This window comes from Sciurus carolinensis, chromosome 7 (assembly GCF_902686445.1).
Source record: "Sciurus carolinensis chromosome 7, mSciCar1.2, whole genome shotgun sequence".
NCBI classification, from domain to species: domain Eukaryota; kingdom Metazoa; phylum Chordata; class Mammalia; order Rodentia; family Sciuridae; genus Sciurus; species Sciurus carolinensis.
In genome coordinates this window covers 61,374,766-61,398,910 of record NC_062219.1, presented here as the reverse complement: position 1 = coordinate 61,398,910, position 24,145 = coordinate 61,374,766, and the positions used below count along the sequence as shown (strand labels likewise).

The window sequence follows — 24,145 nt, the reverse complement described above, 5'->3', positions numbered from 1 at the left end:
CTTGTAGGTTTTCAAATCTGGTAATTTTTTGATGGAAATGCAGACCAGAAGATTCATAAATTCATTTGGAAAGGGATGAAGACAATGAAGAGCTATGTCTTTTGAGTTTTTTATTATGAAATTTGCAGCAAAACAAAGATAAGGAAAAGTAGGATAAGAAACCTCTATATTTGGAAACTTTCTACTATAGGTTTTAAAATATATTCTTTGCCACTGAAAGACTGCTTTTACTGTTTCAGTAGGGAATGAAGCTGTGCTCAATGGTAAAAAGACAGCAGGTAGACAGCATTAGGCCATGTGATTCCATGAATTGTGCTACCAGCTCTATGGTGGGTAAGGTGGCAGAGCAGCCTGCATACACTGGGAGCTCCCCTACTCATTGCACCCAAGGGAGAGTCATTTGAATCAATAAGTTTTAATGTTTGAGAAGGAAATTCAGGCTCACTGTTCATTCACCAGTTCCTGTAAATTGCTCTAGGATCTGTTTCAGTAATTGGACATTTTGATGGGAACATGGTGAATACAAGTGGAAAAGAAGTAAAGGAGACTATGTCTCTGGAGACATGTGTTCCAAGATCCTGTCTCCATTTTAAAAACTCTGCATCTATGGCACATAATAGGCTTCCACCTAGCTTTGAATTATCTAAAACTTAGTGTAAAACCTTAGGGTTTCACAGGTGTGATGATCAAACTTTCCTACCTTGGCAGGTTCTGATAGCCACAGCCTGGTTGGGAATGTCATGAGATGGGAATTCTGCTTGGATGATGGCAGCAGACATTGAGGCCATTTGGATGCTCAGGAGCTTCTTATTCTCACATAAAATGGAAAGTGAGCTCATCTTACAATAGTAATGGGGGTAGTAGTTATGGTTGAAAGGAATAAAGAAGGTGGAAGGTAAAGAAGTTGTTGTAGTTTTTTTAATGAATTGCAGTACTGGATTTTCTTTTTCTATATCTAAGCTTTTGTAATTTTATTTGGCATGCTTTCATTTTATCTCAGAAATTTTATTCATAAAAACTAATTCTGGCTATGCCAAAAGAGATCACATGGAAGAAACATTGCACTTTTCAACCCAACAACATTTAATAATAGAGGAAAATAAAACTGAAGAAGGACCTGGGGCACATTCCACAGCGGCCTAAAACACCTAGAAATTTCTTTGAAGTTCTGTGTCTTAAAATTCTAAAAAACTTGGTTTTGTGTAATATAAAATAGCCATGCATGCACATTTTGACATAAAACAATGTATCAAATTTCTTATTAGTGACAAATTTTCATAACCACATAATTCTGGCTATGCAGGCTAGAATTCTAGAATCATGAATCAAGATTCTGTCTCTCATCTTTGCTGGTTTTGCAACCATAGGGAAGTTAGTTACCATTTCTGAATCTCTGCGTCATATAGAAAATGAAGAGAAAGGACACTTATGAACTTGGCTCTAACTATTAAATGAGAGAATGTGTCTAGCACTTACTAGGCTCTCAATACATGGTGCTAGTACAAGAAATTGTTTTTCCAAATTCTAGTACTTGGAAAGAAATAGTTGCCTCTAAGAGACTCTCTTGGGAGAGCAGAGTACTCTGAACACAGCAGGAACAGATGCAGGACTGGGAGATGTGACAGCCTAACCCCACAGTTCACATCAGTGATGTCATATTCAAGAACAGGCTTCTGAGGGGTTGATATGATTTCTAACTTCTACCTTTGATCCTGAATCTTTCTTCTTCCACTGTTCCATTCCTACTTGAGTTCCTTAGATTTCCTTCTTTTAATACCTGTGAAAATGTTGATTCTCCTTTAATTGAAATTGAGTTCATTTTTAGTACCTATTATTGTCATTGTCATCTTAGGCATCTTGTCAAAAAAGAATTTTCAGTTTTTCTTTCTTCCTGAGACTAGCAAAAGCACAGGTAGTAATTGCCTCCTTTTGCACATATGGATTGCTTCTCAGAGGCAGGACCTTCACTTCACATCCACTTCCAAAGTCCCTGACCACAGAATCAGGAAAGATGGGAAGATTTTGTCACAGTCCTTCACAAAACCTTTCAATGTGCCATTACCAGAGGCATCTCACTCATTTCTAATCATTGTCCTTTCAGAGAAGAACAGAACAAAAACAAAATTCCAGGACCATTACTCAGCTATTGTGAAAATGATTCAGAATAAGTCGAGATTGATCAATATGGAATTATTCAGCAAATCTAAGAGTAGAAATCCAGAGAGCAACTCCTCTCCAAAGTGGTTTTAATGACAGGATTTTAAAACAACAACAACAAAAAGCATTATATTTATCCATATTTTCTCTATTTTTCTTTGCATTTTCACCTAACACAGAAGGGCCTGGGGACTTGTGGGTGTATTCACTTTTTTTATTGTTTGTTCTATTTAGTTATACATTACAGCAGAATGCATTTTGATTCATTGTACACAAATGGAATACATCTTTTCATTTCTCTAGTTGTATGAGATGTAGATTTTTATTCTTAAAGATTTTCACATTTTCTATACTAAAGAGTAGGTATTCATCCAGAGGAACATAGTACTCATTCGCAAAGCAAATTGGATTGAGGTATTTAAAATATTTTTCTTGCCTTCAGCAATTTCTCCTGCACCTAGTGAAAGATTTAAATGTATCTGTCTGCAGAGCAAAGAAATAAAGGACTGGAAGTTTGCAAGGATTTGAATAGCACAGTCAATATCTACCACATCCAAATTTTGTATTACATTTAGGTTCTTTGGTTCAGGAGAAGTGGAGCCTGGCAGATATCACCTGTCTATCTGCTCATGACATAACAAAATATCATAGATGGAGTGGCTTAAACAAAATACATTTCTCAGTTCTGGGGACTGGAACATTGAGATCAGAATATAAGCATGGTTGGATACTTGTGAGGTTTCTCTTCTTGGCTTACAGACAGCTACACTCTTGAAGGTGTCTTCATCTGGTATAGAAAAAGCAAGTGTTCTCTCTGATGTATCCTTTTATAATGGCACTAATCCCATGATGTGGGCACACCTCATGACCCTACCTAAACCTAATTTTTTTCCAAAGGTTACATTTCCTAATACCATTACTTTGGGAGTTAGGGCTTAAACATATGAATCTGGGAGTAAGATGCAATGCAGTTCACAGTATCACCCTGTTATAGGTTCAGTATTGCTTCTTTATTCCAAAAGTGAACCTTCAGCTCAGGACAACATTGGAATCATTTTTCTTGATATTCTGGGTCAATGGTGAAGTAGTTTGTTACTGGTTATGCTCTGACCTTGATGGTATCATATTAAAAAAAACAGACTTTAATTTTTAGGGAAGATCTAGGTTCACAGAAAAATTGAGAACATGGAAAGTTCTCATGTACTCCCTCACACTACCTCCATCAATCAAACTGCCACTTTTAACACCTCACCTAGGAATGGTGTGTTTATTATAATGAACCCATACTGAAACATCATTATCACCTAAGGTCTGTAGTTTACAGTAGAGTTCCCTCTTGGTGGAATACACTCTGAATTTCAACAAATGTATGATAACAAGTATTCACCCTATAGTATCATATGGAATGATTTTGCTACCTTAAGAATTATTTGCTCTATCTATTCATCTTCCCTCATTCCTAATTTCTGGCAAACACTAATGTTTTCACTATCTACATTGTTTTGAATTTTCCAGAATGTCATATAGTTAGTTGAACTTTCAGACTTTTTTTTCCTCTTAATTATATAGTTTAAGGCTCTTCCAAGTCTTTTCATGACTTGATAGCTCATTTCTTCTTTGTACTGAATATAGTTTATTCTTTAATTGTCTGGATTTCCACCTTGACCTCAAGTGTCCTGGTGCCTAGATTTGGCTCCAAGGGCTCACTCTTTAGGTGACTAAGTCTCCATCTGTACTGCTGAGGTCTTGATCTTCAGCTTCTTAAACCTGGTTTCTGTCTGACTTTTTGGACTCCTCTAAGGTCCATCTTCCTTTATTCTGCATAGCTTTGTATCTCATTGGCAACTGTCTTTTTTGTAAGCCCTAGACTTTGCTCAACCCACACACATGCTTTACCCTCCTGTGCATAATGTCCTCTCCTTACGGAGTTAGTGTAGCAGGTAACAGGCAGGGAAAAGCAGTAGTGCTACAGAAATTTTCATGCATTTTCTCCTAGCTACCTGTTTCAAAGAGCAAACTAGAATCTTAGTCCTGACAAGAGAATTCTTAAAAAAAAAAAAACTATTTTAAAAAATCACACACATGCCTCCAAACTAACACACAAAAACACTAAGTTAAGGTAAAATATTAAAATAAGTGTTTGTTTATTTTCTTTTCAAAACGAGATTGGTGTCAGGGATATCTGAATCTTTTCAATTAACACCGTTGCTCTTTGTAAAGCAAAAGATTCACACCCAAAATGTAGTGGTCTCTCTTCTGCTCCTTCTTATACCTTTCCAATCTGGAGGTTAAATAGGTAGAAAATCCAATTGGTGGGAAAAGAATGTTACTAGCTTCACAGGTGCTCAAACTTTAGCAAGTTAGAAAGAATCTGACAGCCAACGTTTGACTCAATATCCTCTAATATGATCCGGACTTATTTGGCTCAGCTCTTTTGTCATCATCTATAACTGAATATTTTTTCTCATAGAGAAATAAAATGATAGGAGGCAGAAAAAACTCTGTTAAAAGCATTGGAACATTAACCTTTCTTGGTTTCTTTCTACTAATATGAATGACATAATTGCATATTGAATTTGAATCCACGTGGGCAGTCTGAAGGGATGTTGTGAGAATTCATCTGTAAGTTGTTCCAGCTCTATGAGAATATGAAAAAGGCTCTGTACTTGGAAAACTCTGCAACAATAACAAAATACTCTTTTTGTTTTACTATGGCAGACACAAATAAAATGGAAGGGGAAACCAGGTTTGACAAAAGACAATGCTGGGTCAGGAAGATGAGATAGTTGTAACCTTTGGTTCTATAGTACTGTCTGTGAATACTCTTTGATGAAAATGGAGACTGTGCCAGGAATTATGAATGTATGCCATAATTATGCTCAACTATATTCACAATGACCTGTTGTTGACCTATCTCTGAGAACAATTTGGTAGTTGTTTCCATTCTGATAGAGTGGTTGAAATCTCTTCTGTTCCTCTTTAAGTGAATGGCTAAATTCAGTGTTACAAAACTATAGATGATTTGATTTAACATAAAATGAATAAAAAATGGACTTAATCCCACCTTGATTGCTGCCAGCATTTTAATAGAAGTCTCTTTTTTTTATTTCTGTTATTGGACAAGATTTGAGAGAGAAAGGGCTTACAATGCAGAGTTGAAGAAGCATCATGCTGTCTGTCCCCAGGGAGAAAAGAAATCTGTCCTCATTTTGAAATAGCTCTTGGCTATGGCTCAGAAACACTCAATGGGCAGCTTTAGATTATAGTACTTTCTATGACAAAAAGAAAAATCTCTGTATGTCTGTGTACTGTTAAAGGAAATAGAGGAGGTTAAGGAACAGATACAGAAATAATTATATACTTGTAGGAGCACCCATAGTATTAAATATTCTTAATTTTTATTAGAAATGTTATGCATTCTCCTCTGAGCATAATCTTTTAAATTTATTTAAATTTAAAACTATTTTGTTCTATATTCAAATCATGTGCTCCAATTCTGCATTAGGGAGCATACAAGATATATTGTATTATATTATATTCAAGAAGTCTTTCATCAGAGTTGTAATTTTTTACTCAATATTATGCAGTCTTCAAAAATAACTTTACCTGAGGTTGGTAGTCTTAGTTTTGCAGAGGGGAGCTGGAACAGGCATCTTTTTGATTCAATCAATTACATCTTCCTGCTCCAAACTTGAGGGTCTAATCTTATATTTTGCTCACCTTTATATTGCAGGCAATAGAAACTGTCAAAGTTAAAATCAGTTTTGAACCTGAAGAGTTCACATGGAGTTGGAAGTTGGAATTCTTTCCTGTTTAAAAAGTATTTCAACCAGGAAAAAAAAATCAGCAACTGGTTTTTGTTGTCTGTCTGAAAAAGTATAAGAAAACTGACATATAAACATGACATTTCAGCAATATACTGAGATAAAGCCCTGAAAATTAGTTTACTCTCTGTTTTGCAGTTCTTTTGGAATAAAACCACATTTATAGAAAATAGGGGAACACTATTTTGAAGATTCCTTGAGGTATTTCTATGAAGCCAAGAATATTATCAAAGTATATGCTCAGTCACAGAAGTTCCTCCTATCTAACTTAGATTTAATTTTTAAAATAGTATTCCTTTGTTATCAGAGTCAATCCTGGAAAGTGAAGTGGAAAACACGAACTTTGGAAGTAAGCAGAGCTAGGCTCTACAATGACGAAGCAGACTGAGATCTGAAGACCCCTCTGAGGCAGTCTTTATATCTTCTTTGAAGGATTATTGCAGAAAGGTTGAGTGAGATAAAATGTGCAAAGTGTTTCAGAAAGTATCTTTATGTAACTTGATTCAATAAAAATCTATTCTTTTTCCCATCCTCAGAGGGGTAAAAAGATCCAGAAAAAAAAAAAAAAAAAAACGAGTTATCTGTTTTCGCCTTCTATCAGATTTTACAGGACAAGATGAATATGGATCATGGATCACCTGCCAGACTTAAACAGTTACAAATGAGTAAACTTGAGGAAAAAAGAGAATTAATTGATATATAAGTGATGTCTCAATCATTTTGCTTTGGTGCCAGTTAAAGGGTCAATGAACTACTGGTATATACACTAAAAGTCCTGAGCCTTCTGAGCACAAACAGAATGGTTATCTTCTGAAATTGAAGTCTAAAAACCAGTAAAACAGAAGCTTGTTTTCAAAAATTGGTCATCAGCAGTGATAACTCTTTTCCTCTTATCTAATTATGAAATTGTATTTTTGAAATAAAATATGACAAAAGAGATTTGAAGTTTATAGGTTGAAAAATAATTTTATTATACTTAGATACAAATTATAAATAACAATGTGGTATTTTACGTGTTATAAATTATAATTTTGTTATTAAATTGTTTACTTTTTGCTTAACACTTAAGGGATAATAAGTCTTCATGTTGAGTTTGTTGTCTACCTGTTCTGTGACAGGCTGTGGGGATAGAGGGATGAATAATAAAATTATGGCCCCTTAGGAAGAGGGCTATATTCCAGTAGAACAGAGAGTGCCAAGTGCCAAGAAGAATAAGAAACAGAATAACATGATGGAGTGTTAGAGATGGGGTTGGATGACTAGGGAAGCCATCCTGGAGAAGGCAATAACTGAACTGAGACCTACGAGATGAAAACAACTCAACTATATGAAAATCTAGGGCAAGAAAACTCCAGGCGGAAGGAAAAGGAAATATGACACAGGAACAAATGAGTATAAAGGATACCAGCCTAGAAGGTCAGAGTGTTCAGGGGAAAGGGATAAAAGCCGGTATATACATACTACTGTGAAAGAGGGTGAACTTGATGGTGAAAGAAGTTGGAAAGATGAGTAGGTGCCAGGTGCAGCCATGCTGGTGCAGGCCTATAATCCCAGCAGCTTGTGAGGTTGATAAAAGGACTGCAAGTTCAAAGTCAACCTCAGCAACTTAGTGAGGCCCTAAAGAACTTAGCAAGAACCTGTCTCAGAATAAGAAAGAAAAAGGGTGGGGATGTGGCTCAGTGGGTAAGTGTCCCTGATAACCCCCTCAAAAAAACAAAAAAAGAAAAAAGAAAATAAAAAGAAAAAACAGAATGAGTAGACTTTGCAGAATCATGGGAAGGAGTTGAGTATTACAAAAATTCATCAAATGGAATCCCAGAAGGTTCTAAGAAGGGGGAGGTACTGATGTTAAGATCATTTTTTAAAAGATGGAGAATGGATCAAAGGGGCAAGAGAAGAAGTGAAGATACAATTTAATGTTATGGCAGAGTAGCATAGGAGATAGATGGTGGTGGCTTGGACCAAGGCTTGTGTAACAAACATGGAGAGAAGTCTAGAAGATGAGGAAAACAACAGGAACACAGGACTGGGCGATGTGAAGGAGGCAGGTTTCCTGGGCAAGAACAGTTTCAGTGAAGTAAAGGGATGAATGTCCAAGTTGCATTTTTTCAAGAAGGTGAGGTAGGAAATAGAAACAAGATTAGATGACTAAAAAACCTTTTGCTATCAAGATTAGCAAAGAAATGGGGCTATAGCTAGGAGAAGACACAGAATGGAAAATTATTTCCTTTTTCTTTCTTGAAGAACTGAGCTAAATGAAGATGTAAAAGAGTTCAGAATCCAAGACACAAGTAATTGGATGCACTTTCAAAGAGAAAGTTGGATCATGCTATCTTTTGGAGGATCAAGTATGTGTCATGATATGGAAACAGGTGACAACAGTGGAAAGAATTTGTTGATAGAGTAAATAATTCCTATCTGATTCTTTTATTTCAAGTAGAAATGAAGCACATTATAAACTGAAATGAGAATTTGAAGGAGAAGAAAAGAGATGTGAAATAGTTGTTTCTTAAGAGAGAGAGAGCAAACTTGCAGGACAGTTTTGAGGGTTTAATTGTAATGTATAGTTATTTATGTTGATTTTGGTCAGTGTCCTTGTATTAGTTTTCTTGGGTAGCTGCAGCAAAGTATCACCATGTGAGCAGCTTCAAAGATATTTATTCTCCCATGATCTGGAAGCCAGAGGTCAAATATCAAAACTCCTTATGGGAGCTTTATTAGAGAAACTGTCCCATATCTTTCCCTAGCTTCTGGTGGTTTCTGATAATCTTTGATGATATTTGGTTTACAAATGCATTAATCCTATCTCTCCCTCCACCTTCCCATGGTTGTCTTTCCTCTGTGTGTGACTGTGTCTAAATTTTCCTCCTATTATAAAGTCACAAGTGATACAGGGTTTAGGACTCAATCCAGAAAGACCCCATCTGTTGTGGTTTGGGCATGAAGTATCTTCCAAAGACTCATGTGTTGAAGGCATAGTTCCCAATGCAGCAGTGTTCAAAGGTGAGGCTTTTAGGAAATGTTTGGATCATGAGGTCTCTAACATCATCGGAAAGATTAATCCATTTGATGGAGGTGGGGCCTGTTTGGAGGAAATAGGTAACTGGGAGCGTACCCTGGAAGGGTGTTTCTTGTCCTTACCCATTTCCTCTTTCTCTCTTTCTTCTGGCTGTCATGAATTCAGCAGGTTTTCTCCACCATACCCTTCTACCATGATGTTCTGCCTTGCCTTAGGCAAAAAACGTGAACTAAAACCTCTGAAACTGAGCTTTAAAAGGAGGGAAACAAATCTTACCTTTAAAAGTTGTCTATGTCAGGCATTTTGTAACTGTAGTGAAAAGTTGACTCACATAACTTCTCACTTTGATTCCATCACAAAGATTCACTTTCCAAATAAGTTATCATTCATATTCCACATGTGTCAAGTAGACACAAATTTGGGGGAGACACTATTCAACCCATCTAGGCCCAATTGTCCAATTTTTTCTAGAAATTTTCAGCTGCTAGGGTTCAAAGAGCAAGTGGATGACTGTATTCAATCACTGTCACGTTTATAAAAAGTATTGTACTACTGCTTCCCATATATGTTAACTTTAGGCATAAAATTATAGAATTAGTATTTGTAGTGGTTTTTGCCAGGTACACAAAAAGTATTGTTTTTTGTCAGAAAGACTTATTTTTAAGTTATATTGTAAGGTTTGAATATTTCCAATGACTTTAGATGAAGTATCAAAGCAAAAGAACTATATGTCATCTGTAGCTTAGCTCTTGATGTGGGATGTTTCATCATCAAGACAGTAGTTGAAGTCCAGTGTCCAGAGTCCTTTCTTCATTCCTGTAGTGGTTGTAGTCTGATACTAGTTCTGTCAAGAACCATCACTTTTTTGTTTTTTTAATTGCTAGGACCTGTAGTAATCAAAATAAATTCCTGCTTCATATTTTACAAGTGTGAAAAGTAGCAAAGACTTCATTTTTAAACAGAGGTTTAGTTAGCAAAAACTCTTAGTCCAGTGTTGCTTTTGCTATATCATAAAATTGATCTGAACTTTTTTCTCCTAATTCATAAAAGGAGGAATTATCCTCATCATGTCTCTTGGCATTCTTTCGGGATTGCTATATAGAATGAGAAATAAGCAAAAATGACATAAATAATGGATTCTACCCCTTTATAGTTGAGACCAATTTTATAATTCTGGCTTCTGATAGTTGGATCTTGGGAAATTCCTTTTTTTGTGTGGTTGCTTATTTTAAAATAAAGTGAAGTACATACAAATATGAACCTTATATCTTGTCTTAGGTGAGTAAATATTAAAACATAATATAGCCATTTAGCATATATTTTCTGATTTATCCACCACAATGATTTCTATTTATCAGATATTATTTGTTTCCATATCACAAATTCTTCTTTCTATTTTCCTAATTTAAATGTATTTAATTTTGTAGAAATAACTCTAAAGCTGTCAATTTGTCAGCCTAGAAGAGCATCAAGGACAATGTGTTTAACCACATTTTCAGTTTGTAAACAAGTTTTGGTTGGATGGCTCTGTTTATGAAGTGGAAATGTGGTCAACAAACCCTTAGTCCCTACAGTCCACAGAAAAGGCTAAATCTGCTTTTGATTTCTACATGATCAACTACATAAAATATTGATGCAGTTAAGTGATGCATTGCTACTGTCCATCTCTTTGTACTCAAATTTAACATGTGTTTACAAAGGGATTCTGATCTGCGAGCAGATTGAGACAGTTATCTATTAAAAGTTTGTTGGGACAACAGATTGCAAAATAAAAGTTTATTTTCTGATTCTCACACTTTCCATTATCATGCAGAATACGGGTCTACATTTTTATTCTAGCCTCCTCTCTGTTTATTTCCCTTTCATTTTAAACTTATTGCCTCATCCATTAATTTACAGAATTAAAAACCGTAACTGAATTCTATTACCTCTGTTGTGTGCTATCCAACAGTGCACATCCACACCAGGCCATGGCAACCCTTAGTCAGTATCCTTATGATTCTTCTGTAGAAGGGAATATGAAATATCAGCAGAGTGTTCATATCCTTAATGCATATCAGTCCTTAAAGCTGAGCTAACCTGCAAAAAGAGAGTTGAAGACTTTTCTAATTAGAATTACTTCATTAAATCAGAGGAGGAATATATATTTACACTGTGGTCAGTTCCAAAAGGCCCTCCATTGAAAGCATGACCTCTCCAGGCATGGTCCATAAAGGGAGCAGTCTTAATTCTGTACTGAAACAACTTCTTTATTGGTGAACTCATACAATCAGGCTTTGCTAAGAAAGTAGATCTTAAGTGTTCACATTACAGAAAGAAAAAAGGTAAGGAGGTGGATATGTTTATTAACTTGACTATATTAACCATATATTTTATGTACATCAAAATATGTCACATATCTTAAATATTTGCAAATAAAAACATGTAAAATCTGATTCAATATTCTGCAATAGTTTACAAACTTTGTCTTTAAGATGATAATTTTGCAGTTGATAGACCTGTTTAGATAATTAAATGCTATATTTTATGCAAAATATGCCTAAAATAGAGTAGATTTTAGATAAATCATAACTCCCTTTTTCTCCCTGAGTTTTGCATTAAAAAAGAGTGCAGAGCAAGAATGAGTGAAGAATGCTCTTGATTTGCATTTGGCATTTTCTTTGGGATCTGGCAAAGTACACTCTGTGCTTTGAGGAAATGTGTACTTCTGCCCTGTATGCCTTCCTCCTCTACCCAGAATGCAATTCTCTTTCCACTTGTTCACACTCCTAATGATCTTCATTACTTCTTTCCTTCTATGTTGGTAGAATAGGGAGTCCAGCACAAAATATTTTCAAATACAACACACCTCTGATGGTGCCACCTCTGCATTATCTGCTGATACACTCCTGCTTTTCCTTCAGTGATTTCTACAAAAGCAGGGGCAGGAATATCAAAATCTGACTTCCAGAAGTTATCATGTGTTTTTAGAAATATTTTACAAGGTGTACTGCCTACATTTTTTTCTTCATTGTCTTGTCTTCATTTCCCAACATGGTAATTTAGTAAATAATTGCTAAAAAAAATTGATTAGCTACCAGGTGAAATAGAATTTGAAGGTTTATGAATTGGCACAGATAAGGGCAGCATAGGATGGATGAGGGAAGACAGTATAAATACACTGAAGGAAGGGTGAGTGGGAGTCATTTGAATATTCAAAGTTTTACAATTCATAAAAGTAGAGTGGACCTAAGTGTTGGTGATGAATCTAACTACATTTCATTATCCTTTCACACTTCCATGCACTTAGTGTGATATAAAAATATCACACTTTCTCTATTTTCCTTAAACATCTAAGAACTTTGCCTCTCTCAAGATTCTTGACTTGTTTTAATTCTTATTTTTTGAGGAAAACAAAGAAGAACAAGAAGATCTCATATTCTCTTCCTGTTCCTATTTCTCCTTTCTTATCCCTTCCCTTCCTAAGAAGTTCAGTACTAAAACCATTGGAGGGAACCAAGCAAAGCAGTGTCTGTATGGGAGTAAATCCTGGTGGCTGGAAAGTGGTATGGAAGGTGAATATGAGGCAAAGTTCTGGAGTTCAAGTAAGAAAAGTAGACTCTCAGTACCACACTTAGAAACCAATTGACATTTGTGCTGTGTCCTCTGCCTCTCCTCTTCTTACTTGGGTTGACTGATGCTTCTCCTGTTCCAGGGTAACCTTTCTGTGTCACTATATTAAATGGCCAGTTTGTGGTGCTGACTATCAGCAGCATTTAGCTCAGCTGAACAATTAGTCATTTGTCTTCTTAGCTTCTGAGAAACTCTTGGTTGTTCCTCTATCTCAGTGGCTGCTACTTCTTTATCTCCTTTGTTATTTTCTTATATCATCAATGCATACACTTTGGAATATTTCAGTGCTCAGTCTTAAGAACTTTTCAGTATCCCATGTACGTAGTCTCTGTGATTATCTCATTTGCCTCATATCTCTATGAGCTGATGAATGGCAAATGAATAACTCTTCTCTGAACCCCTGGCTTATGGTATACAACTATCTGTTCAGAATTTCTACCTAGATGTCCAATGTATGTCACAAACTTAATATTATTAATATTTCCAAATCTTCACTCATTATTCATCTGATATCTTCCAAACCTCTTCTGTAATCATTCTTACCTAAAAAAAATAACTAGATTCCTTAGTCAGAATAAAAAGTTTGGGCTCATTCTTCTTCTGATTCATCAGCAAATTATGCAGTTTTACTTAAAAATATATCTAGAATCTGACCACTTTTCATCATTTCCATGCCACTACCCTCTACAGTCTGTCCTTGTCTAGATTATTTCAGGAGCCTCTCAGCTGGTGGCCTTGATTTGACCCTAAACTTTGTTAAGCCTGGTCCATCTTAATTAGAATAGCTGGAGTGCCTATTTACATGTGTCAGACTATACCTCTCCTCTCGTCACGGTCCCTTCATGGCTTCTGTGTTGCCTTCAGAGAAAATCCAAAACTCTCCAGGGCATGACTTTCTGTTCCTCTCTGACTGGATTTTCTACCAGTTTGCACTGTCATCTCTGGGAATTGACCTCTTTGCTCTTCTTCAGAGGTTTTATACTTGTGTCAAACTCAATTTTTTCTACCTGGAAGCTTCTTTTTTCCAGATACACACATGTTCTTTTCCTTTATTTCCTTCAAATGTCAACTAATCAGGGAGTCATTTCCTGCCCACTGGCAGCAAAACAGCACCTTTCCCATGTTCAGCTTCCCTATTATGTCCTATTATGGCTACTCTGCTTTATTTTTCTCCATTATACTCCCTGCTATCTCACATCTTATATGTTTACTTGGGTATTTATTTATAGTCTTTCTGCCACTCAACCAAAAGCTCAATGAGGGCAAGGGTTTTAATTTGTTCACTGCCATCATACTACCCTGGAACAGTATAGGACAGATAGCATCACTCAATAAATATGCCAGGAGACTTTAGAAATGAATAATAGAAGCCGTCCTTCAGAAACAGATATTAATTAATCTGAGAGTAAATCCCCAGTAGGCTCTTATGTGTTATTAACACATCAGTGTAATTCATGTCTAATTACTTTTTAAAAGATCTGAAGGAATGGAAACAGGTGGTAATCACGACATCTGATCTGCAGTGCTTGAGTCATTCTTAAGCCACTCTTTGACTCTAAGTCTTTTTAGGTCTACATTTTCTCATCAATAAATGGTATTGTTGGACTGGATCAATGGTTTTTAGTCTGGGTTTGAAGGGGTCCTCAGCAGCCTATAGGCTTCAGAAGATCTGTGCATCTTCTATTATTTATTGTATGCAAAATTTCAAGGTCATGTGCACACATGTACATTTTTCCCCAGATGAAAGGTCTGAGAAGCTGAAGTGTCCTTGAAGTTTCCAACTTCATATGAGTTTAAATTTTACAAGGGAATGACAGAAGACACCCTAATGCAGCTACAAGGCAGTCTTAGTTCAGCACATTTTGAGGGGAAAAAAAAAAAGTCACTCCTTTTTTCTCATTTTGGTTTTTATCACCTGTAAAATGAAGTCATGGAAGGAGGTGATCCAAAATAACACCCTTCAATTCAATTCAAACAAACCAGGCCAAACAAATAAACTCCAGCAGTGAGCTTTAGAGTTCAGATATGTCCCTGTTGGGGTCAGGAATCAAGATCCCAGAGCTGATAATGTTCCAAGAGGACTTTGAAAAGTAAGAAAAGGAAGACCGGGAGGCGATTTCTGTAGGACTAGCTGAGAACTACTAACTTTCTCAAATATAGATTATTTTAGGATGACTGAGAATAGAGAGGAAACTTTTTCATGGCTGCCTCAGAAGGGACTTGGGTTATATTTCCTTCAATTAACAAATCCTGGAATAAATTATGAAAAAGATATCTTTATAACACTGGAAAATTTTGAAGGGTTAAATGGATATAGTCAAATACTTTTTTCTATTAGAATCTAGATAATATTTTGCTATTTGAGGAAATGAATCTGTCACAATATGCATAATTTTGATGTTCCACTCTTCCCTTGCTCCTTTGGCCCTTGCTTAATTAAGCCTGTTCTATAGTTTTCGTGTATTCTGTTTGTTTGGAAAAGAAATCCATAACTAGAGTCTCAGATCAATCACAAACAGCACAAAAAGGAAGTTGTTCCCTAAGCCTCTCCCTCCCTGAATAAAACAGTGTATCCAAGGTGTGCCTGGGCACAACAGTGCAGAAGGTGGATGGCTGAAACCAGTAATTCCACCACTCTTTCATTCAACATCTACTGTATGCCAGACCCTATGCTAAGCACTTAAAATTACACACAGTTCTTGTTTTACACTATCAGAATCATCACAAAACAGCTGGATACCTTCATCAGGGATTTCCACTACTATGTCAGGTGTTTTGCTCCTCCCTCCCTGAAAGGCGTGGGGGTTGTTTCAATGACAAGGAGAGTGTCTTTGGCTAGTAGACAAGTTGTCTTCATTACTCCAGTGAGGGAATGGGACTGAATGGGGCAATTTTTACCAGCCTGGCCCAAACTCGAGCCGATTCGAGGGTCCATTAGGCTGCAGGTCACAGCAGCTGGAGCCCAGGCGCCTGGAGGCGGTCACGCGTCTGTGCTGCCCGCTCCAGGATACACAATGGACTCATTGACTATTTATTTACTCCATACAACAAGGCTGCTGTTGACTTAATTACGGGAGCCTCCCAGCCACCCCCGGGATCTTTAAACGACTAACTGAACTCCATTGCTACTAACTCTTCTCTCCTTAACCCAAGCCCTGAGTTTCCCCACCCCAGCAGGCGCAGGAGGCATGTGAGGGTGGTGTACAGAGCCCGGGTTAGAGACTGGTGGTGTTGGTAGGACTGAACTTCTGTGTTTTTCTGAGATAGGCTTTCAGACGCTAACCCCAGGGTGTGAAGGGTGGAACCCATATACCAAAGTGGGGTGAGAGCTTAACTCAGTGAGGGCTGATCATAAAAAGGCAGTAGCAAAACGAAAAATGCACATCTCCAGACAAGACAACTGCTCCCAAGAGTCAAAGCCTCTCTACTTCATGGTTCTCCGAATTAGAGAATGGAGGGCCTCCGGGGCTTAGGACTGCTGGGGACTTCACAGAGCCTAGGAATCCCACCTGTCTCCTTCCTTGTACAGTCGGTATGAAAATTATCTCCTGGGCCCAGCGTGCTGGGTCTGTTCCTGCTCAGCCTCACTTAGACCTTCTTACGAATCGCAGCTCTCCAATTTACTCTGGGGAAAACTGCTAAGTCTCTGCTTTAGTTAATATTGTAGGACTGAGGATAAAATAGCAACAGTATTGAATACATGTTGACTTTCTGACCCAAAGGAGCAGAAATCCGGGATTATTTGCAGAAGCTAATCGCTTTCACTGAGAAGCTGGGTGTGTGTGTTGCCGGCAGGCGGGGTTGGCTGGTGTGCTCACCACCGCAGGTCCCTCTTTGCGAGCAGATCTGCGGGAAGACTTGGATGCAGGCATCCCTTCCCATCTCTGGTCTTTAAAAAACGTTCACGGGAGAACACAGATATGCGGCTGCCAAATCCGGGCAGTTTCTCAGGTTCCTTTCCCCTACCTTTGAGTCTGTGACCTCAGGCTGAGCGCCTACAAGGTCTCAAATCCAACTTTGTTCCCTCCCCCACAATGTGCTTGGGTTGAGAGTTCAGGGACTTAGAATGTCTCAAGAGAACATCTGGCATTTACGAGCCAGACATTACAGAGCGGCCCAACAACCTCCTGATACTGGGAAAGCACCCCCCACCCCCGCCTTTTGGTATTTGTTCTCAGTAGCCGGTAGAAGCGGGGTATTTTGATTCCGGGTGTCTATCCAAGCACTAGAAGCACACAGGGGCGTATTTGTTTTGTGCACCAGGAGTGGGACTGGGAGAGAACGCAGATCAAGATTTACCCCACAAACCTCAAAGGGAAATGCAGTGGTTGAAGTAAGAGGGCTACTTTGGAGACTACCAGCTGCTCCCCATACCCTAGCAGAGAAGTTTCGTTGCTATGGTTTCGGAGAGGTATAAAAGCCACGACCCAGAACCAAACGTGCTAGGGCTCCTTATGTGTGTTTTCGCCACTCAGGGCCAAGAAATTCCTCAGGCTTTTTGCATTACTTACTATCTGACCGAGCATTTCGGTCCCAGTTTCCTTATTCCACGAGGCGGGAAGAGGGCGAAGTCCTGGCCGGGGGTTCATAACGACCTAGTCTGGCAGAGTCCGGAATTCTTAACTCTGGTTCTTGTAACACTGGGGCCGGCGCGGCGCCCAGGTGGTCCGGGGGGCCCTGGAGCGTGCACCCGCCACGGGAAAGGAGCGCGGCGCCTTTAAAGCAAGAGGCGAGGAACCCCCGCCAGGAGGCGTGTCTGTCTCTGCCGCCGCTATAGCGGCTCCACGGTCACCGTCTTCACCACCGCCGTCACTCGCGCTCGGCGCCGGCGGCTGCGTTGCTAGGTCTAGGAGCTGGGGACTTCCCGCCCGACCTCCTCCGGCAGCTCCTCCCGGAGGACCACCCCACCTCCCTCCCCGCCCACCTCACCCTTGCTCAAGGTAAGGACTCCCTGGTGGTGGGCTCCTTGGGGCTCCTTCCCGAGGTGTTTTTTCCCTTGAGGACGGGAGGGACAGTGGGTGGGCGAGGAGCATTTTCCTCCTGAAGAGATGGAAGAAGGCAAGCGGCAGCGCGACGGAGTCCGGCGCTCTGGAGGCACCTGCTGGACCTATTCGCTATGAGCGGCTTCGTTCCACTCGCCTCAGCCAATTCCTGTCAAGGATGCAAGTGGCTCTTTTGGCTGCAGGCGCTCATATTCTTCACATAAAATAATTTAATAAGTTGATGTGTCAGGAAGTGGCCTCAGCTACCGGGACTCACGCGAGGCGAAGAGAGTGAGACAGATGGCATGAAGCTGTGTATTTGCCTGCAGGTCTGACGACTCTCCGTCTCTCCTTCCGTCCATGTATCCTTCCATTAACCCTGATCCTTAGTTCTGAGCTGAGGAAGTACAGACATTATTTTAACTGACGCCAGTGTTAAGAGCTTCTGGGGGAAAAAAAAAAAAAAAAAAAAACTACGAGGGCGTCCCACTAGGGTAAGGAGTGGGTAGTGTCACTGGGGTGGATCATCAACGTCAAGAACTTTTTTAAAGAACCGCATTTCCTAATATTTTATCTTTGAGGGGATAGGTGTGCGTGTGTGTGTGTGTGTGTGTGTGTGTGTGTGTATCTCTGTGTGCATTTCTCTGTATGTGTGTGTGTGTGTGTGTGTGTGTGTGTGTAAACCAAACAACAGGACTGTTCTGAGGCTTCTTAGATAATAATTTCCGATTTAGGGAATAAAGACTATGTATCTAACTGACTACATCTTTTCCATAATGCACCGATTATCTTTTATCATTTCTTCATCTTCATACCCTCTTTCTCATCAGAAATTTCCTTATGGATTAATGATTATTTCCATTTCACAACAGATGATTGATTCATTTGAATCTTTGTAGTTTAATCGCTAGAAAATAGGCAATCATATTTCGATCTCCACTTGTCTTAGTTCGTTAGTTTGTAACTTTTTGTAGAATGTATTTCTGGAACAACCAAGGCAGCTTATCAACTTCCTGCCAGTGGCCTTAGTAACTTATGTGCTAAACAAACAAAAAAGCACAGAAGGAAGGTGATAGAGAAATGAGTGATGTCTACAAGTCATAACCTGTTTGTTTCTGTTATTTAAACCCACTGAAGATTGCAAAGCTGATTTTTTAAAAAAGATTCCAGGATACATAAATCTATTCCACTTTAATATCTTAATTAAGACACATTTATTTTAAGTATCTAAAATTAATTAAAATTCTAAATGTCATTAATCATCAATGCAGTAGAACGTTAACAGAAGAGCTGATAATGTATTCAGAATCACAAGGGCTAGCATAGCATTCATAGTTAGGAAGAGTGACTTACAAGTATGCAACAGTGTGATTTCTACTGATCTCAGCTTTGACTTTATTCTCTGGCCTCTTTAATGCCATGGGTGAGCAGGCTGTTTATTTTAGCTAAGCTGCAATACAGCATACCATTTGCATGAAAGAATAAGTTAGGTGTTACTACAAGATGAGGTCACTCAAATGTCACATAACAGCATGACTTTAGTAACAAGTCAGTTGGAATCCTTAGTAAGAGATCCAAGTGAAAAAAATAATTTAAATGTAGATATGGCATGGAAGAACCTTGGAAACACCTCTGAAATTCAGGTTACTCTGGGATATATATTTCCAACCAAAGGTATGGCATTGTCTTTTTAAATGTTGTGCTATAACGATTATTACACATTTGTTCATGCCCCAGCAGGTGGCAGCTAACTAGAATAAGATTCATTTTCACCAGGAGAATAGGAAACTAAAATTGCTTCTGAAGTAATAGTGCCCAAGAATAAGAGGTCATTAGTATCAGCAAAAACAACAACAAAAAAATGTAGTGAACTATGAAGCTAGTGGGTCGTTGTTGTTGTTGTTGTTGTAACAAGCTTTGCAAGAACATGATATGTATTTTCTTCTTTTATCATGGGCTTGATATTTCTTCATGTTAACCTTTTGTGGTATATTTTTCAAGGCTTAACTTTTAGACTTATCCCTTCTCTGTGTGTGCATATTATCTGTGCGTTTGCAGTTTTTCATCTCTGCTTTGACCTTGGAACCTACGAAGCTTTGGCTTCTAGAAATAAAGGTTGCCACGTAGTTAAAATAACAATAAGGCAACTAAATGTCACTATTACTAAATATAAAAGATAACATGACTCCCAATTGCAGTTTTTTTCTTTTCCCTTACAAAAGGAGCAAATTACAGAAGTGACATAGTTCAAAAAAAGAGTTAAATCAGATTAGTTGAATACTGTATAGTGGCTATAAATTCTTCATAACCTCAAAACTATGATAGTGTCCTTATTAGGAAGAAACTTGTGATAACTTCATAATTTCCACATAATATAGCATTTTTTACACCATCAAATCATTTTCTTGTATTGGGGAAATAAATTTTGTGAGTTTTGTTGTTCTTGTTCTGGGAGTGAGTGAAGTTTAATGAGAAAGAATGTGAATTAATCTGAATATCCTCATAACAGATGGAAATCTGGAGGTGGAGAATTGAGAGTGAAAACTAATCATACATTTTAGAAATGTCTTCAGCCACTGAACACTGACAGCATGTTTCAGTATCCTGAATTCTTTGTAGTCTTCCAGGCAATTTTTTTATATGAAGAAAAAAAAATAGTTTAGTGCTCAGGAGGGATTGCACAGTGAATGTAAGTGACTTTTGTAGTAGTGTGTCCTGGAAAGGGATGACATCCTGGTTATGTCAAGCAATCCAGTTAGTCACACTGAAAAATACACACAAAACAGTTGAAAAAATTGTCCTCTTGGCAACGTACTGTGCAATAATTCAAATTACTTGACTCTGTGTAATAGAAATATGCATGTTGTCACTTCAAATGGCATATTACCCATTCATTGTACTACTTTAATGACAACTCCAGAATAAATCCATGCCTGTAGCGCTGTCCACGGTCCTGAAGAAAGGTCGTTTTCCAGTCTTGCAGAAGTTCAGTTGGACAGGTGGAGTTGCTGTCTGTTGCAGTAAGCTTTTCAACTTACTTGATAGATGTAAATGAACCTAATTTAGCAGATGTGCAAAACTGGTTCTTTGGGGACCAATTAGTAGTAAGAAAAAATTCTACTAGATTTTTTTAACTGTTTATTCTTTCTGAACTTCATGAATCTGGAAATTTGATCTTTCACTTTTCAACTAGACATTCAACAAATAACCCCACACAAACTACATAGTTTGGAATACAAGTTTTAAGAAGATATATTACAACTGTTAGGACGAATACCAATTTGTTAACAGAATAAATGAACAAGGAGTTACAGTGAACTTTGTTTTCTCAGGTGCCACTAAATGCCAACTACACTGCAAAAATTGCCATCTTTTGTTTAGCCATAAAAGAATGTGCTATTTTCAGGTAATAGATGTAATTGCATTGGGGGATGGAAAAACTAAGAATATTTATTTTATCCTAGCAGTCCTTATTATCTCTGCTAAAATAAAAAAGAAAACAAACAAACAGAATGGAATAAAATGAGGCAACAAATACAAGACAGAACAGTAGGGCTGTACATGTTTTACAAGAGATATTTTAAACATGGACTGAAGGAGTCGCTAGATACCCTTGTTTTTAACACTAGGTGTTCCTTTTAAAGTGCTCAAATAGTCGACTTATTTGATTGAATTGCCTGCTACTGCAGAACTAGCCATTCATGATACTTATTTTTGACATTGCAGCTATGTCTCCATCTTAAAAAAATCAATGCCACTAAGTGCCTTTGCAAAATGTAGATTTCTTTTCAAATCAGCATTTTATAATGTCTTAAGAAAATACAGATTGAAAAATTACTATAATAAAATGAATACATCGTATTTTCATGCTATTTGGAAAAAACATAACAGGACTTAAATAGCACTCATGTCATTATTTTAAAATTAGATAGTCTTCAAATAAAATACAATCATAAGTTTTCAGAAGGTTTAAACTATGCCCTGTTATTTGGTTAAGAAAGAGTTAAATTGTAAAGTAGAAGTTCAATAGTTAGCCTTTTGTGCTGCTTAATAAGTTAAAAATGTTAACAGGGATGTATTTGTTGCTATACATGTTAGTTTTATTTACATGCTATATGTTAGTATTTATTTATAAAATACTAGTATTGGGTATTTTCAATACACTTCTTATATATTACTCATTTCAGTGATAAAAATGTACCATTTCCCCTAAATCGCTACTTATGAAAGCCCAGAGAGGTATTCTCAACATAAAACTAGCAAATGATAAAATCTTTTGAGACAAAGCTCTGACACTCAATGTTGATCAAGTTATGATCCCATATTCCATCCTTAAAAGAAAAAAAAATCTAAAAACCAAGATAGGAAGAAATTTGAGCATAAAATTCCTTTAAAGTTTACTTCACCAGTTAAAACATTATTGTTTTTATATATGTAACAATTAATTTATATGAGCTAAAATGAGTGGGGAAATATAATTTTCTCATTTTAAGTTAATATTTCTCCCCTAAAAGTTCACTTGAAGAAATTTCTCTTTACTCTGGATAGTAATCAAGAAATGCTTCATCAAGTTTTTTAAAACTACATTTACTTCTCCAATTGCATTCCACTCTATATTCATTCCTAGTCAAAATTTTAAAAAGTACAAGCAAGACTCTCTTTCAACCTGTCCACAAGTTAGATTACAATAAATTCCTCTGTCTTAGAGCTTTTCCTTTCTTTTACAATTCCTAGGCAAAGTGACTTTGACTTAGCTAGTCATTTATTAAAATTCATCAGTTGATTGTAAGAAGTCTGCTTGCACACACTACTCACTCTCTTAGCAGAGTCTTATTGAAAAATCAAAGCAATTTTCATCACGTAAATAAATCCCGACTTCTTTCTTGTAACTCAAGGCGGGCTATCAGATCGGTTGCATAATAGATATTGGGAAGCTCACTGGCAGGGAGCCTTAACAGGCGAGCAGCGATCTCAATTTTTCTCACTTAATCTTGGCTTCACGTCAGAAGCTGTGCAGCAGTGCAGTAGAATAGGGCCTGGCAAAACCTTTGCGAGCAAAGAGGCTTTTGTGCTGGAACTGTCTAGCTATCAACATCTCGTCCAGGTCCAAGGCTGGATTTCCTATTGATTTGCTCTTCTTTTGCATCCTTAGGCTCTCGCGACCGGACATTGTGGGTGTGCGTGCTGGATTTCTGCCGGATGCTCCCCTACTAACATGGATGTCCCACCATCCCTTGCAGTGGAAGGTTGCTCCTTGGCGCAGTGAGTGAAGAACATGCAGCGATTGCTAATGGGTTTGGGAAGCGGAGACTCCTTCCTCTTTCTGTGACCATGCCGTGATCGTGTCTGCGGCTACCACTCGACGCATCCTCATTCCAACCCGAACCGGGAGCCTAACGCTAGATCGGGGAAGTGGGTGCCGCGCGTGTAGGCACAGAAACACCATGAAGATTATTTCCCCGATTTTAAGTAATCTAGTCTTCAGGCGCTCCATTAAACTCCTGCTCTGTTTACTGTGGATTGGATATTCTCAAGGAACCACACATGTATTAAGATTTGGTAAGATTTCCCATCCCCACTGCCTGGCATCCGGCTCTGAGGCAGCCGGATGTAAACAGGCGGGCTCGCTCAGGCTGGCGGTGGGCTCAGCGCTTTCCAACCTGCTCCCTGCTCTGATGCATCCCGGTTTTAAGGAACCCTCGTACTTTCATTTATTTTCTTATATCATTATTTTTAGCTACGGGAAGGTGAAAGGAATGTCAATGTATGGTAGTGGTCCTTGCATGTACCTCTCCACAGTAGCAAGCCACAGAGATGGTGATGACGCTAGGGGCTCCGCCAGCCTCCGAGTCTGCCTGTCTCCCGGAGCCTTTCTGGCTGCGAGGTCAGAGCAAAAGCGAGCACCAGAACTGCAAGCTTCTTAGCTTGCAGAGCTGATGAATTAGTATCTGGTAACTCTGACGAGTTGCGTCTGTCCACTTCCGCCCAGTCCAAGTCCTCACGTGCAAGAGAAAGGCGCGAGCCCATTTGATTTCTTTTGTCAGAGAGCCTTTTCTATTACTCTAAAGCTTTCTCAGCTTTTGGTGTCCTTATTGGGTTGCAAAGCTTTAAAAAAGTATTGTAAAATTTGAGGTTTTACTTAAGGGAAGAACTCTGTTCAGTTAGAGTGAAATAGCCATAAGACAGCTTTTTGTTTGTTTTTTTAACTTGATGAGTCTGTTCACAGCTTTTCTGAGTCCTGGACTAATAGATGATGTATGGTAGTAACTGGGAGCAGAGGGGGTAAGATAATTGTGTATAAGGATCTAAGTCTGTAGTTTTATTTCACTCTGGCATGGTAAAAGACCCAAGATAGTTAAATTTTAGGAGAATTTATTGCTTTCCTAAGAATCAAGGTTTCTTTGGAGCTTGAAGGAAAATCTGAACATGGGACTCCAGTGCAAACCCTAGTCAGGTTCAGTTGGAGGAAATTAAGTGTAGGAAGGTTCAGCCATTCTCCATGACCAGTGGAGTTTTTAGTAAGGAGCTGAACTAGTCAGATGAAGTTCCCT

General features: G+C 38.2%; 1 protein-coding gene across 6 annotated transcripts in view; it reads left to right on the top strand.

The window, feature by feature from the left end:
- Positions 1-17,426: 17,426 nt before the first annotated feature.
- Grik2 (glutamate ionotropic receptor kainate type subunit 2) overlaps positions 17,427-24,145 on the top strand; it is a 643,508-nt gene continuing 636,789 nt past the window's right edge. For all 6 annotated transcript variants that reach the window (XM_047557542.1, XM_047557541.1, XM_047557544.1 and 3 more), the window contains exons 1-2: positions 17,427-17,552; positions 22,747-23,153. In XM_047557542.1, the coding sequence (XP_047413498.1) occupies positions 23,039-23,153 (115 nt within the window). In that variant the 5' untranslated portion in view covers positions 17,427-17,552; positions 22,747-23,038. The remainder of the gene's footprint in view (positions 17,553-22,746; positions 23,154-24,145) is intronic.